The sequence below is a fragment of the Rhinolophus sinicus genome, chromosome 8, assembly GCF_057876585.1.
Source record: "Rhinolophus sinicus isolate RSI-liver-muscle chromosome 8, RSI-T2T, whole genome shotgun sequence".
Classification (NCBI taxonomy): Eukaryota; Metazoa; Chordata; class Mammalia; order Chiroptera; family Rhinolophidae; genus Rhinolophus; species Rhinolophus sinicus.
This window is the reverse complement of record NC_142508.1, coordinates 72,780,524-72,794,388: the sequence shown is the minus strand read 5'-3', so window position 1 is coordinate 72,794,388 and position 13,865 is coordinate 72,780,524. Positions and strand designations below refer to the sequence as shown.

Here is a 13,865-nt window from a genome sequence, read left to right as displayed (position 1 = left end):
GGAGGAAGAACAGTGGTCAGTTTAACTTCTGTGAGATGCAAGAAGGGCAGGTTTATCTTTAACTTTTGTGAGGCACAACCTGTGGCTTGTTTGTAGTGGTCTTAACTCCGGGGATGGCTGAGATGGAATCTCTCTGCTTAATAGCCTTTGGATGGTTTGTTCTGCGATTGGTTAACATCCACCTGAGTTCTGTCTTGGGGCATGCAGGCAGCAGGCTTGGGATCCCACCTCCAAGTTTCTTGTTTTGGAAAACTAGTCCTCATGCCCCTCCCCTGTATTATATTGCGCGTCTTCCTGTTGGACTCTTGGCCCCACAGGATGGGTTATGTCTGTGCGGCACTGTTTTCCCCCTGCCAGCCTGCAGCAGGCACTCATTCATTGTGTTCTGGAATGGATGGATTTAAGTCAGACCCTGCTGTGGGCTGTATGCTGGGTAAGGAGGTGGGAAGAGGGGACTCAGCCAGGGCCTCTCCCAAAAGGAAAGGGAGCTGGTCCCATTGGGACAGCACAAAGGAGGGGGACACCTACTTAGTATGTCACTAGGGAGATGGATGTTGGTGGTTGGCAGGCTGTGGTGAGATAGGAGGGGGGAGGCTATGAAAGACAGAAGAGGACACCAGCGCCATCCTGGGGACGGCAGGACAGCAGCACATGGTCTGGTTGTTGGGAGGCAGGAAGGGGACCCGGGAGTCAGGATGCCAGGGTTGACTCCTGCCCGTGCCCCTTCCTCACTGTGATGTGGGTGAATCACTTAACCTCTCTGAACCTCAGTTTCGTCATTTGTACAATGGGAATACGAACAGGACCCATTAGTCCGGCACTCAATGATGGGGTTCGAGCCTGGCCTGGCCCGATTAAATGAGATAGTGCAATGCCTGGCACCCAAAGACACCTTAAGGACAGGCAGCAACCAGGTCCTGGAAGAGGCTCCTGACAGAGGTCAGGGAACCGCTGAGGGAGGTCAGTGTGTGAGGGTCAGCAGTGAAGCAAGGGTCCTGGTCCTTTCTGTTCTGGGGAACAGGACTGTCTCTAGTCCCTACCCTGCCCTGCCTGCCTGCCTGGGGGCAGCTGAGGGCCTGAGACCGGCCCTCCCCAGCTCTGAGCCCATTTCCTTTATGAAATGGGAGAAGCCCCAGGAGCCATGAGGATCTGGGGCAACCTGAATGGGACAGTAACTGGAAAAGGCCTGGGAGGGGCTTGTTATAAAATTCCTGGGGGTGCAGGGCTGGAGTCGTTTGAATGTCTGCTGCCAGCCAAGCCACTGGCCCGCCCGGCCTGGTCTATTATACCGGTCTATTATCCGCCTGAGCCAGCTTTCAAATGGAAAAAAGGCCTGCATTCTTGTTTAAGACGGAAAAAATGTGAGGTGGGAGTAGGAATGAAGCCCGGTCACTTTCAGTGCCCTTTCACCTGCCACGCCTCGTAGGACTGGGCAGGAGAGCGGATCCTGGGGAGACATGGGCCTGTGCCTGCTGGATCCTCGGTCTGCAGGGGGCCTGGGCCCTGGGGAAGGCCAGGAAGGTGTCTTTGTGTTCAAGGGAACAAGTGCCGAGGGCCCCCAGAGGGAAGAACTTGGCCCTTTCTCTGAGCAAGTCCGAATTCTGACCAGTCCTAGTCCTCTCATACCTCAGCCACTTTGTTGTGACTTGGTCCTCCCAACCTGGGGAGGTAGGGAGCCTGGGGAAGCACTATCACCCACCCCAGCTATGTGACCCCGGGCCATCTCCAAGCATCTCTGGGTTGCAGGAGTGGAGTCAGGGCGTCTCTTTTGGCCTCTCCCACGATGTCCAAGAACAGATACCTACCCGTCTCCACCTCCTGCCTGTATTCTGCCTCAGGTCTCACCTTGCACTGGAGGTGGGGGAGGTGGGGCTGTCTGATGGTTCAGCCCCAAGCTCCAGAAGCCCATCAACCTGGTGCAAACCCCAGTTCTTCCACTTCCTGCCTGTGTGACCCACAGCAGGTTGCTTAAGCTCTCTGAACCTGTTTCCTCACCTGAACAATGAGGATGATGGAACATTACCTGCCTAATAGAAGCATTGTGAGGATTCAGCCAGCTCAGCACATAAATTGCTCAGCACAGTACCTGACACACAATAAGCACTCAGTGAATGTGGGTGGCTGAATCTTCTGAGGACACCTCTTGGGCCAGCATTTGGCGATGCTGAGCACATTTAGGCCCAACGCAAAAAATAATTGGTGGATTGACTGATGCTTTTATACAGCCACTTTCAGGGGAATACTTGGTGTGGCTTCACCCTCCCTGTCCCCAGACATACGCACATGCACGCACACCCACATACAGGAAATTGGGAGCAGGGGGTAGGAAGCATCTCTCTAGGCAGGGCTGTACTCTCCGTTCATTCATACAACACATCTTTACCAGGCATATTTCTGCACGGCGCTGAGGGGAGTGTGATGCTCAGGATACGGCCTCTGTCTTCCCAGAGCCCGCGGTCTAGTGGGGAGCCAGTTCAGGAAGCAGCAGCTGTGATGCCAGAAGCACAGGATCGTAAAAGTGGCACCTAACCCAGACAGAGGGCTCGGGGAAGGCTTCTTGGAAAAGTGGTGTTCAAGCTGAGACGTGTAGGATGCTTAAGAGTTAGCCTTGTAAATGTGTGTGTGTGTGCGTGTGATGCCCAGGCAGAGGGCACCGCATATGCAAAGGCCTGGAGGCATGGATTGTGGGCATAACTGAAGGAAAGTGTGTGGTGTAGGACGGGTGAGTTGGGGGTAGGTGAGATTGAAAAATGTGAGCCGACTCCCACAGGGTCTTTGAAGCCAGTGAGGAATCTGGACTTTCTCTCGGGGGCATCGGGAGCCACTGAAGGGTGCTAAGAGGTTCCGGTGGGGCGGGGGGGACTCCTGTCATGGGGCTTTCATTCTTCCCTCTGCTCTGGGCCCTAAGACTTGGCCCATCTTGTCCATGGCCCATTCTGGTTTGTCTCCTAAGTGTCTGTAGTGGGGGAGCTGAGAAGCAGCCAGGATTCTGGGAATTTGCTCCCTTCCACTCCTACCCCCAGGGTCTTCAGCAGCCAACTTCTCAGAAATATGTCAGGGAGTGCAACTTCCCGGACTCTTCCTGGGACTACTGTGGTCATGTCGAGTTCTTATCAATCAAACCACATGTTAAATGGATTAGGGCAAATGGCTATGTACAGTTCTAGAAACCAGAAGAACCCCTGCTGAAGGCAAAGGATACTCCATCCTTGGGGTATTGTGTTGGGAGTTTGCATTTGACCTGACAGTGATCGGCTACATTTCTGGAGCAGGGACAGGGTGCCAGGCCCGTGAGATGGAGGAGAAGGTGCAAGGGGCTGCCCCAAGGAGCAAGCGCTTGGGGTGTCGGGGGAGAGAAGTATCCGAGGAGCCCACCCCAGGGGGCAGTGCTGGCAGTGGAGGCAGAGCTCAGGGCTGGGAAGGGCCTTCGTGTGCTTGGGATGGAGCAGACACACTCAGGTAGATGGCACTTGGAGCTGTGCCTGGGAAGGGTCTGCAGGGTGTGCAAGTGAACCAGGAGAGGCCCACGTGGAGGTGGGAAGGCTTGGGGTAGCATAGGCCAGGAATGTCTGTGGGTCAGCAGAGCCCCTTCCCACCTCCTCCTGCCCAACTCCCCCCTTTCTCCTACAGCCCCCTCCTGACTCCCCTCTGAACTGTCTTGGGGTGGGCCGGGGACTCCTGGGGTTGTAATGGACCTTAGAAATGCCTGGGTAACCTTGGCTCTGCATGCGATAGATGGGCAGGAAGCCCAGGACTTGTCCGCTGCACACCCATTGCCAAGACTAGCCCAGCCTGCTGACCCCAAGCTGAGGCCGGGCACATGGGTGGAGGCCTTGTGACTGGGTGGTTTGCACACAAGGGTTAAAGTCCAGTGCCATGACTCGGAGCCTTGCCCTGGGCTGCTATCCCGGACACTGGGGTGCTGGGTGAGAGGGTGCAGGCCGCTGACGCCAGTCGGCAGCAGAGGACATTGTGGAAGAGCTCCAACGTTGGAGTTGGCCAGGCTGGGGTTAGAATCTAGACTGTGCCATCCCATCTGGGAGGCCTTGAGCAGAGCAGAGCCTCATGCAGCCCATCCCATCCCTAAAAGGAGCATCACAGGGTGCGGGTGACAGGGAGTGTCTGTGTGTTAGCAGGGACTTCCTCACCCTGTCGGTGCAGGAACCCAGGCCCTATCTGTGCCCACCTCCCCGGGAAAGAAGGCTCCAAGGCTCGGAGGGAGGCCCAGGCTGGTGTGTTCCAAGTCTCCCAGTGTAGACGTGTGGCTGATTGGAAGGGGAGCCATGAAGGGAGGAGGGTGGCAGGTGGCAATCTGAGCTGGGAGGGGCTTAGAGACCAGTCCCACCCACTGAGTGGTGAGGCCAGCTGACCAGGCCAAGCATTTTCCTTACTGCCAGGCCTCTCAGTGCCTTCCTTCCTGCCAGCTGAGGTGCCCCAGAAATACTGCCCTGGACTATTTCTGGTGAGATGATAGTGGGGTTAGAGAGCCACTTAGGGAAGGTGGGTGCTGGGACGATGGTGGGCTGTGGGGGAACAAGGGTCTACATGGGCATATGGGCCCCTCCCCAACCCTAGGGATGGGGGGCTGGCAGCAGCAGCCCTCCACTGCAGGGATTCAGGCTGCCATCTCCATAGCAACAGGTATCCCTAGCCAAGGGATTGATCTCTTAAAGGCACAGTGCAGGAGGAGCTGGCTTACTGCGGCCAAGAGCTGGGGTTAGGATGGTGGGGTCCATGCCTCCACGAGTCTCACCCTCCTCCCATTCTCCTGGGGGACACGCAGGAGAATAAGGCATCCTAGGGGGCTGAACTTGTATCCTCTGTACGTTCCCCAGGGAGCAAATAAGTGAAAAGGTGGCCGAGGGCTGACCTGAGGCCTAGCTTTGGCCTGAGCTCTATGACCTTGACTAGTCTGGGCCCGTTTCCTCTCCTGAGAATCAGCAGGGTCAGACTACAAGGCCAAAGCCCTGAACAGAATATTAGGGCCACAAGGGCTTTTCTGTTTATGGATGGGGATAACCGAGTTCCCAAAAAGGGGGTACAGGGGGCTAAGGACAGCCAATGAAAACGAGGTCAGAGCCAGCTTGGAATCCCAGGGACCCCTCCCCCTCCATAGGTCATCCAGGGAGCTTTCCTGACCTTCATTCACTCACCTCCCACCTGGGCAGTTTATGCTATAGCCACCTATCACCCACACTAATTATTCAGTCTTTTTTTCACTTAAATAATTTTATAAAGAAACTTTATAAAGCACTGGGAGAGGTTAGTGGTCACTTGCCATAGAGAGTAGCAATAGAAATAAATACCGGGGGAGCCAAAAAAATGTATGCACGTGACTTGTAGTCATCTTTTGTTATCAGTATGTATTATTAATTTTAAAAGTTTTTTCCTTTCTTAAAATGTGCATACTTTTTGGCACCCTCCGTATACAAGAAACTGTATAGTGGTATTCAAGGCTAGCTAGAGACTATTGTCCCCTAAGTTCTGAGCTTCCTGCCTCCTCTTTGTTAATAAGGTTACAAATGGTAGAGAGGCGTTAAAGACACACTAGCACCAACCTGAGAGTTCTCCTGGGTAGTTTGTAGAATTGAAGGACCAACAGCCTTCCCACTGTGACTGAGTGCTCTCTGGTGTGTGACCCCAAGTCTGCTTGTTACTGGCCGAGTCCCACAATCCGAAGTGCCGGCCTACATGACCTGCTAGGCTCTCGGGGTCCTGTAACCGTCCTCCCCCAAGCTGGGCCCACTCACGTCACCTGACTCCTGCAAGGCGTCTCAGGGTCCTGTGTGCTCACAGGGTCTGAGCCGGAGCGTAGCCGGAGCGTGGGGATTGTGTGCAGGTGGAGCGGGGAGGCCGCTCCCGCCGTCTGGCAGCCAGTGGTCTTCCTCACCAGCCAAGGGCCTGCCAAGAATGCAGCTGTTAACCAGCGAGCTGCCACATGTGCAGGCATGCATGTTCTCTCTCAGAGGTGCAGCGACTCCCACTTTGCAGATGAAGAAACTGAGGTGCAGAGTGAAGTCAGAGTCCCAGTGTGGGAACTGGCAAAGCCAGGCCTTCAGTCTCAAGCTGGGGAGCCCAAGATAACACACAGGGCAGGACGAGGGCAGTCGGCTCCAGCCGTGACCGGGTCAGGGTTTAAATAGATCAGAGGCCTGGAGGGCCCAGGGCGCCATGGGAGGTGGCTGGGATTTGATTACAGCTGGGGGAGCCACCTTCCTCCAAGGGGTCAGAGGGCTTTTGGGGGGGCACTGGGATAGGAGGGAGGAGGAAGGGGGGCCAGGGGCCTCAGAGCCCTGCTGAGTGCCAGCCGACTTCATCCTGCAGCAATACTTCATCCTCCTCATCATCACGGACGGGGTCATCAGCGACATGGAGGAGACGCGGCATGCTGTGGTGCAGGCCTCCAAGCTGCCCATGTCCATCATCATCGTGGGTGTGGGTAACGCTGACTTCGCGGCTATGGAGTTCCTGGATGGGGACAGCCGCACGCTGCGCTCCCACACGGGGGAGGAGGCAGCCCGTGATATCGTGCAGTTCGTGCCATTTCGCGAGTTCCGCAATGTGAGTGTGGGCCCAGGCTGGGGAGGGGCCGGGTACAGGACCCCAAAGGCTGTAGTGATGACCAACAAGGAAGGTCTGCCCAGTCCTAGGCTCCTCTCCCCTTAGCTCCACTGACTACACTTCCTGAGGGCCTACTATGTGCTCAGTGCCACGCCAGGCCCTGCCCCAGTGAGGCTGGTGAGGCCGCGTGTGAGCACTTGCTTCAGCGAGCTGATGGAATCCAGACTGGGGCTCCAGGGCAGGCTTTCCTAGAGGACCTGCCCTGTAACCCTGACCAAGTCACGTATCCATGTGGGGCAGATTTCCAAGACATAGAGGGAAGAGGGCAAGGTCCAGAGTTGAGAGAGGCTTCTGTGGTAATCCCCCCTCCCTCAGCCTCACTTCACAGATGGAAAACCAGCCCATCTTACCTCTTCTCCCTAAGGTCCCCTGCAGGGGCTACTGGGGACCCCACCTGGCTCCTAGAACTGGCTCTGGCACTATCTGCAGGTGGCCCGAGGTCTGCCCCCAGGAGGCTGGGGAATGGCTTCCTGGTCACTGCCTGGCACCTGGGCCCTTAAGGAGCCCGAGGGAGCACAGCCCCTCAGATGCCATCCCCAGATGCCATCCCTATACTGCCAGAGGCACCGTGTGGCCTTGGACCAGTCCTTGACCGCTCTGGGCCTCAGTTCTCAGCCGTAAGGGCCTCTCCGGTACCTTGGCTCAGATCCTGGGAGCCAGTCCCAGCAAGAACTGACCACTGATTTGGACCCAGTGGTCCTCGTATCTCTGCACAGTACCTGTGGGTTTACGTGAGGTGGTTTGACTCATTAGCTTCCTGAGGACAATTGCTGGGCATCGGCCACCACTCATGCACGGGATGTTGACCGAGCACCTCCTGTGCGTGACCTGTGGTTGCACGTTCAGCAGTGAAGCAGACAGTCATGGTGTTTGTTCCGGCCAAGGTGCTCAGGAAGTGTTTGCAAGGTGAACAGGCTGTGCAGCTCGCCTCCACCAAAAAGCCTCCCACAGACAAATTCTCCCTAAAATGTTACTCCCGGGCCTCTTAAGTGCTCAAGCGAAGAGTTACACTTAACGTAAGGCAGGCCGTGCTAACAGTGGGATTTCAGGCGTGGACAGGGACGTGTTTTGGACGGCCACGGGCCTCAACCCTGCTGCTGTCCTCCAAGCACACCTCTGTAGCAGCTCTCTGGGCATGGTGCCCCTCACTTCTGGGCACTAATCCTTACTCTCTCCTCTCTTCACGCCCCGGACCCTGCAGGCAGCAAAAGAGACCTTGGCCAAAGCTGTGCTGGCGGAGTTGCCCCAACAAGTTGTGCAGTATTTCAAGCATAAAAACCTGTCCCCCACCAATTCAGAGCCCGCCTGAGCCCGCAGCAGCATGCCAGCTGGGCCTCCCCACCCAGGAATATGCACGCTCACCCTGCTTCCTTGTGGGTGGCCTTTTTTTTTTTTTTTTTAAACCGATCCACATGTTTTTTTTTACAATCAGACCTCCACGCCCAACTTCCCTCAGCCCAGCTGGGCTTCCTTTGTTGGAGTCTACTGATGATACTTCCAGGCCAAACCGGCTTCCTCTCCTCCTCTCCCCACCCTTGCCACTCTTAAGTATTGAATGTACTTTGTATACTTTTCGTGGAATTATTGTTATTAAAGAGAATAAAATTTTTACAATCATAACTGGCTTTTTCCAAGTAACTAGCTGCCGACTCTGAGGAATGTGTGCCCAGGACACACCATCGTAGCCTGCCCGGTTCATGCGCTGTTTTTTAATACTGTGACCATGTCCTATTTGTTATCTCAGGGTAATAAAGAAGTTTCAGACATCCCTGTGTCAGCTCCTTCCTCAGCCGGGACCCGATAGGCTCACTGATTTGGGAAATGAACACGAAAACCTCTTTCCTCCAGCCAGCCTGTGAGGGCAATGCCGTTACTTCTACTTGGGGACCTGCATTCCACATGAGCAGTAATATTTGTTAAACTGGCACAGAACCTGGCAGTGGACATGCTCAGTATGTGAACAGAATGCACAGGCCTCCGCCAAAAATGGCAGGCTTTCTGGCCCCTGCACAGCCCACACGCTGACCCAGCCAGCACACGGTCCCCCCTTCTTCCTCTTGGTCCACACTCTGTCCTAGGTCCTCCCATCCCCCTTACACACACACACACACACACACCCAGCTGATGCTGTCACCCATTTGCTCCTCCTTCAGGTCTCCCAGACACTGGGGTCGGCCCTGTGCTCTGCAGTGTGAAAGGCTGTTTAGCTTTAGGATGCTGAACAGGGCTGCTTCGGGCCCTGCTAACAGCCACTGGTTTTTACTGCGTGTCTCTCTGGATTCAGGCCCAACTTCATGAAACCAGCCAGGGGACCAGTCTCCGAAACCCCAGCCTTCCTCTCCGTTCCCTCCTCTTGCATATAACACATCTTTCTCTTTTATCCACCTCCCCCTGGGAGTCCCAGCAGCCCCTTTGCCACAGGCTCGTGTATCACCAATAAGAACTGACATTTATATTAAGCACTATGTCTCCAGCTCTGTGTTAAGTGCTTCACGGACATTATCTTGATGAACTCTTCCAACAGCCTGTCAATGACCATTTCAGAGAGGAGGGAACAAGCAGAGACGCTAATCGAACCTGTTAGAGGCAGAGCCAGAACTTAGATCTGGGCTGGCAGACTCCAGAGCCCACACTTGTTCCACTGAACTGATGTCCTCCCTCGACCCTGCAAGGGTCTTCTGCTCAAGCTGCTAGTTTGTCCTTCCTCTCCGCTGAAACGGGGAAGTCTCTTACCTCGAGTTCCTCCTCCAGGTAATTCTTACTAGGGACCTGCTAGACCTGGGCTGTGCACTAGGCAGGTTCCTGCCTCGGGGCGCCTGGTAAACTCAGGAGCTGGTGCTTATCTGGTGGGAGCGAGTGAAGGCTATCTATCCTCATCTTAAGTTTTCAATGCCTCTGCTGATTCTGTGGCCCTCAAAAGTCAGCTGAAATATCCTTTAGGGACACCTTCACTTCTCCAGAGAGGGCTGCAGGACTGCACGGAGCCCCAAATCCCCCCCAAGGACCTTTGGGAAATCACAGCCACATGGATGGAGTCCCAGGACCAGTGCATCTGGCAACTTTAGCTCAGGCCTAGCTCTTGCTCAGAATGGCTGCAAGACTGGGTGTTGATCGAAATAGCAGCACAAGACTTCTGGTCTACCCTCCTGCTTGGCAGTTGATGTGAGCCTAGCTGGAATGTGACATCCAGAGTAGTTTGTACCCAGCCCGGCCTGGGATAATCTGTCAAGTTCTGGTTGACCAGAGGCTTCTCCAGGGGAGCAGCCTTCTCCTCCCAGCCCCACATCCTCTCCTTACCCTTCGTGGGACGCAGTATTGGGGTGACCACATCTCATGCAGACCTCTCCCTTACACTTCCCCATGTGAGTAATTTACCAGATTAGTGAAACTGGGGAGTCTGGGTCACGTGAAGGCACAGCCCCTGCCTTCCACCAGGGTCCAGGCCCAGTGTTTCAACATTATGGACCCACCTACCTCAGGTGTGGTATCCACAGCCCCCACTTCCCACTCCACGTAGGAGACCCAGCCATCTCTGCTTTTGCTTCCCCCTCTCTGCCCGAGGTTGGGTGGGTCGTCAAGCAAGCCCTCTACTCCTGGCTGGCTTGAGTTCACGGGACAGCAATGCGCCTGAACTCCTGACCAGGCCAAAACACCACTTAAAAAAAAAAAAAGCAAACCAAAATAAGTTAGTCCTGGGGGTGTAATGGTGACTATAGTTAATGCTGTACTATATGCTTGAAAGTTGCTAAGAGAGTAGATCTTAAAAGCACTTGTTACAAGATAAAAATGTTTTATAACTGTGTGGTGATTGATCATTTCACAATATATACAAATACTGATTATGTTATACACCTGAAACCAATATATGTCAATTATATCTCAATAAAACCAAATAAACCAAACCCTGGTGCTGCTACTTGGTTCTTGTACATGAACAGTAGGCTGAAAGTAAACTTGGAAATCTGACTGTAAGACTCCTTCACCCTGAAATTACCTCCACTGAGGACTGAGCACTGGCATTTATTGACAAGTGTCACTGAAACTGCAGAAAGCCAGGGGTAGAGTTAAAGGCTCAAATTAAAATGCTTGTTGTCACCTGGCCGTCACCCAGGCAAATCACTGAACCACCAGGAATTTCAGTTTTCTCCACAAAAGGTAAAGAAGGGCTGCCTCACAGGACTGTTTTCAGGGTGAAAGACACTACAGTCCACAAAAATGGTCTGTGTATGTCGCAAACAGTGCCTGGCATGTACACAGCAGGCCCTCGGTCCAGACTGAGGGAAACAAATCAACACAAAGGACAGGGAGGTGTATGACTCGCACTAAAATGTATGGGAGAAGCCCTGCCAACAGTCTAACGCTGAGTGGAGGCTGTGTGTTTTGCTGCCCATCTCCTCTGCGAAGCTCCAATGCTGGGGCCACATTCTGCCTGTTCTTGCTGTGACACTCCCTCTCTCTCCACACCATCGCTCCAGCAGGTAAGGGAGCAAGCTGCCAACCCTTGCCAGCATCACTAAGGCATGAATGTGTGACTACAAAGGTGTTGCCAAGACTCGAGTCTCCCACCGAGCAGAACTTGCAATCCATGCTAAGTGGGCTGAGCATGCCAGCACATCAAGAAAATGCCCAAGTCCAAACGATGGTGCATTGCCACTGAGCTCTCCTTTTTGTTTTTCTAGAGGGGCTTAGATGACAGCTGAGCCATAACCCACGGCTAGGACATCCGAGCCAAGGAACCGGGTGTGCCTGAGCAATTAACATTTAGCTAAGAGGGAAGCACACAAAACAAGCTGGTGGTTGGGGCTCTGACAACCACATCTGACCCTTCATCCTGTCAGTGTTCTAGCTGCAACTGAGGAAAGCCAGGATGGATAAACCTGCCACAAATCATCATTACTGGAAGCGCTGGGCACCCTATGTAGAAGCGGGAGGCCGACAGTCAGTACTAACAAGATGGCGACCGTTTACTGAGCACCGGTGCCAGCTACCACACCAACTATCTCATCTAGATCATCTCACCCTTGCGAGGAAGCTGGTATCATTATTCCTATTTACCAAGGGAGAAATGGAGACCCAGAGAGGTTAAAGACCTTGCCCCAAGTGACCCAGCTAGTGAATGTCTGGCTCCAAGCTCATAACCACGATGGTATGTCCATGGAAGGTGGAAGTAAGCCGAGTTTCCAGGAAGGAGAAGCAGAAGCAGGGGAAAGTCTTAGGCAAATGAAGTTTATCTCTTGGGTAGAAAGAATGCAGCCGGAAGGGAAGGATGCTTGAAGTGGAGAGTGAAAGAAGTAAAGATGCAAGGGACAAGCCAGGGTCACCCCTAGTTAAGGGCTCGACTTTCCGTCTAGGGTGCTCCTGAAAAAAGCTCAAGCTCCCCCTACCCCTCTGAATTTGAGAAGCCGCGGCCTGGGGCCAAGGAAGCCATACATAAAACAGGTCAGCAACCACCTCTTTAGGGCCAATCACATCGGCCTCCCTGCTCTTTACACATGGAAAGTGGATACTATGAATTTTATACTCCCTTTCTCCCCACCAAGTTAGGTGACAGGGCCAAAGGTAGATGGCAACAGGAAGTGACTGAGAGAGCAGTGTGACACAAACTAGATAGTCCAAATAGAGCTGGCAATAGGATTCCTCCTAGACGAGCTTTTTCCCTAGCCTAGTTCAAGAGTTGTAAGAATACGACCACTCGGGAAAATGTAAGCAGGTTTAAAGAAACCCCCACAAACTTTGTTTTTATCCCGTCATAGTTATAAAACCCCAATTATCTATTAAGGCAAGAGTGCTGTATTTTATGGTTTAAAGAAGTGTTTCCTTGCAGCCATTTCTTTTCTCTTCCTTTTTGGGTTTGAAGCACATGGTTTACCTCGGATAAGGCTGCTTCCTTTATTAGACAGACCAGGTCCTGCTTTGCTATTCCTGGTTCCACAGAACGTGTTTCAGTTCCAACACTCTACACTAATGGGTACAACAGAACACGATGAAATGATCACGGGTGATTCTCCATCTCGCCTGAGACACCATTAACAGAACTCTCAGTCTGAAGAGCCTCAATCTTCTCGACACAATCTAGCTGTTACGGTTATGGGGAGGGAATTGGGAGCACAGGACTTGGCACAGGTAAAGCAAGATGTTACTCTCTGACGGGTTTATTAGCTTCCCAATTAAGTATGTTTTAAATTCCTGCAACCCTCTGTCAACTTCTTCCAACATCAACAGAGACCACAATGTATCGTAATGGCCTCTTAAAAGTCAAACCACATGAAGAGGGTGACTTTGACTCCTCAGCCTGCCTCCTGAAAGGATTCGAGGTTGCTCTGGGTACAGTCGTGAATAATGACAGCACAACCGCACGAAGAGCGAAGCAGAGGAGCAGAAGGAGCCTACACAGTTTTACCTAAACGCCTTGTTTGTTAGAATGGAGCTGACGCGCCTGTACTGACAGTCAGGAACAATTAGCACAGTCGTTCTGAAGAGGAGGAAGAAGCACGAGGCATCAGTTATGGGTGAAGGGAAGTCACCATCTGCCAATGGGCACCAGAATGTCAGTGCATTGGAAGGGGAAAAGGAGTGGGTTGGATGAGATCCAGGGGCCTCTCTGCCCACATTAAAACTGAGTAGCTTCTCTGCCTGCCAGCATCACAGTGTCAACACATTCTGTGTGTGTCTCTCTCCGTCTCACACCCAAGGAAGCAGAAACAAGTGACGTAGGAACCCAGGGGAAGAAAGAGTCACACAGGCCCATTCTCCTGAAGCACAGGGGCCTACAGATTTTTTTTTTAAAGCCCACGACTTGAGGCCTCCATACCTTGTCTCCCTCCCTCCCTTTATGAGACAGAGGTGGAGCAGTACCTCTAGGTCTTGGCAGAGCTGCTCCGTGTGGGAAGGGAAAAGAGCAGGGGGCAGCAGATAGAAGAAGAGGAAAGGACACGGGCAGCACCTTTAAGCTAGAAATAACTCCCCTAGTTGGAAGCTACACTATGAATGTATGAAACAGAGACCTCAACAGCGCATAGAGCACAGTCAGAATATGCAGGTGTGTCCCACTGTTAGGATCCCAGGAACGGCCCACAGTAAGTCCTCTCGGTCACATCCCTACTAGCACATCTGATTTCTGGCTATGATGAAATAAGTCCTGTTTCTCAAAGGTTTAGTCTTAAATGGAATTAGACAGAGGGAGGAGAAGGAATACGTTTTCCAAGAGTAAGCGCAAACTTCACAATGAATGATGAGTGTTAAGT

The 13,865-nt window shown here is 53.1% G+C and overlaps 1 protein-coding gene across 2 annotated transcripts in view; it reads left to right on the top strand.

Annotated features, from left to right (window-relative positions):
* The window catches only part of CPNE2 (copine 2), a 44,873-nt gene extending 36,486 nt beyond the window's left edge, over nucleotides 1–8,387 (top strand). Inside the window, exons 15-16 of one of the 2 annotated variants that reach the window (XM_019754189.3) lie at nucleotides 6,325–6,561; nucleotides 7,823–8,387. In XM_019754189.3, the coding sequence (XP_019609748.2) occupies nucleotides 6,325–6,561; nucleotides 7,823–7,930 (345 nt within the window). In that variant the 3' untranslated portion in view covers nucleotides 7,931–8,387. The remainder of the gene's footprint in view (nucleotides 1–6,324; nucleotides 6,562–7,822) is intronic. The other variant, XM_088800343.1, reaches the window with a different exon arrangement.
* Nucleotides 8,388–13,865: the final 5,478 nt, after the last annotated feature.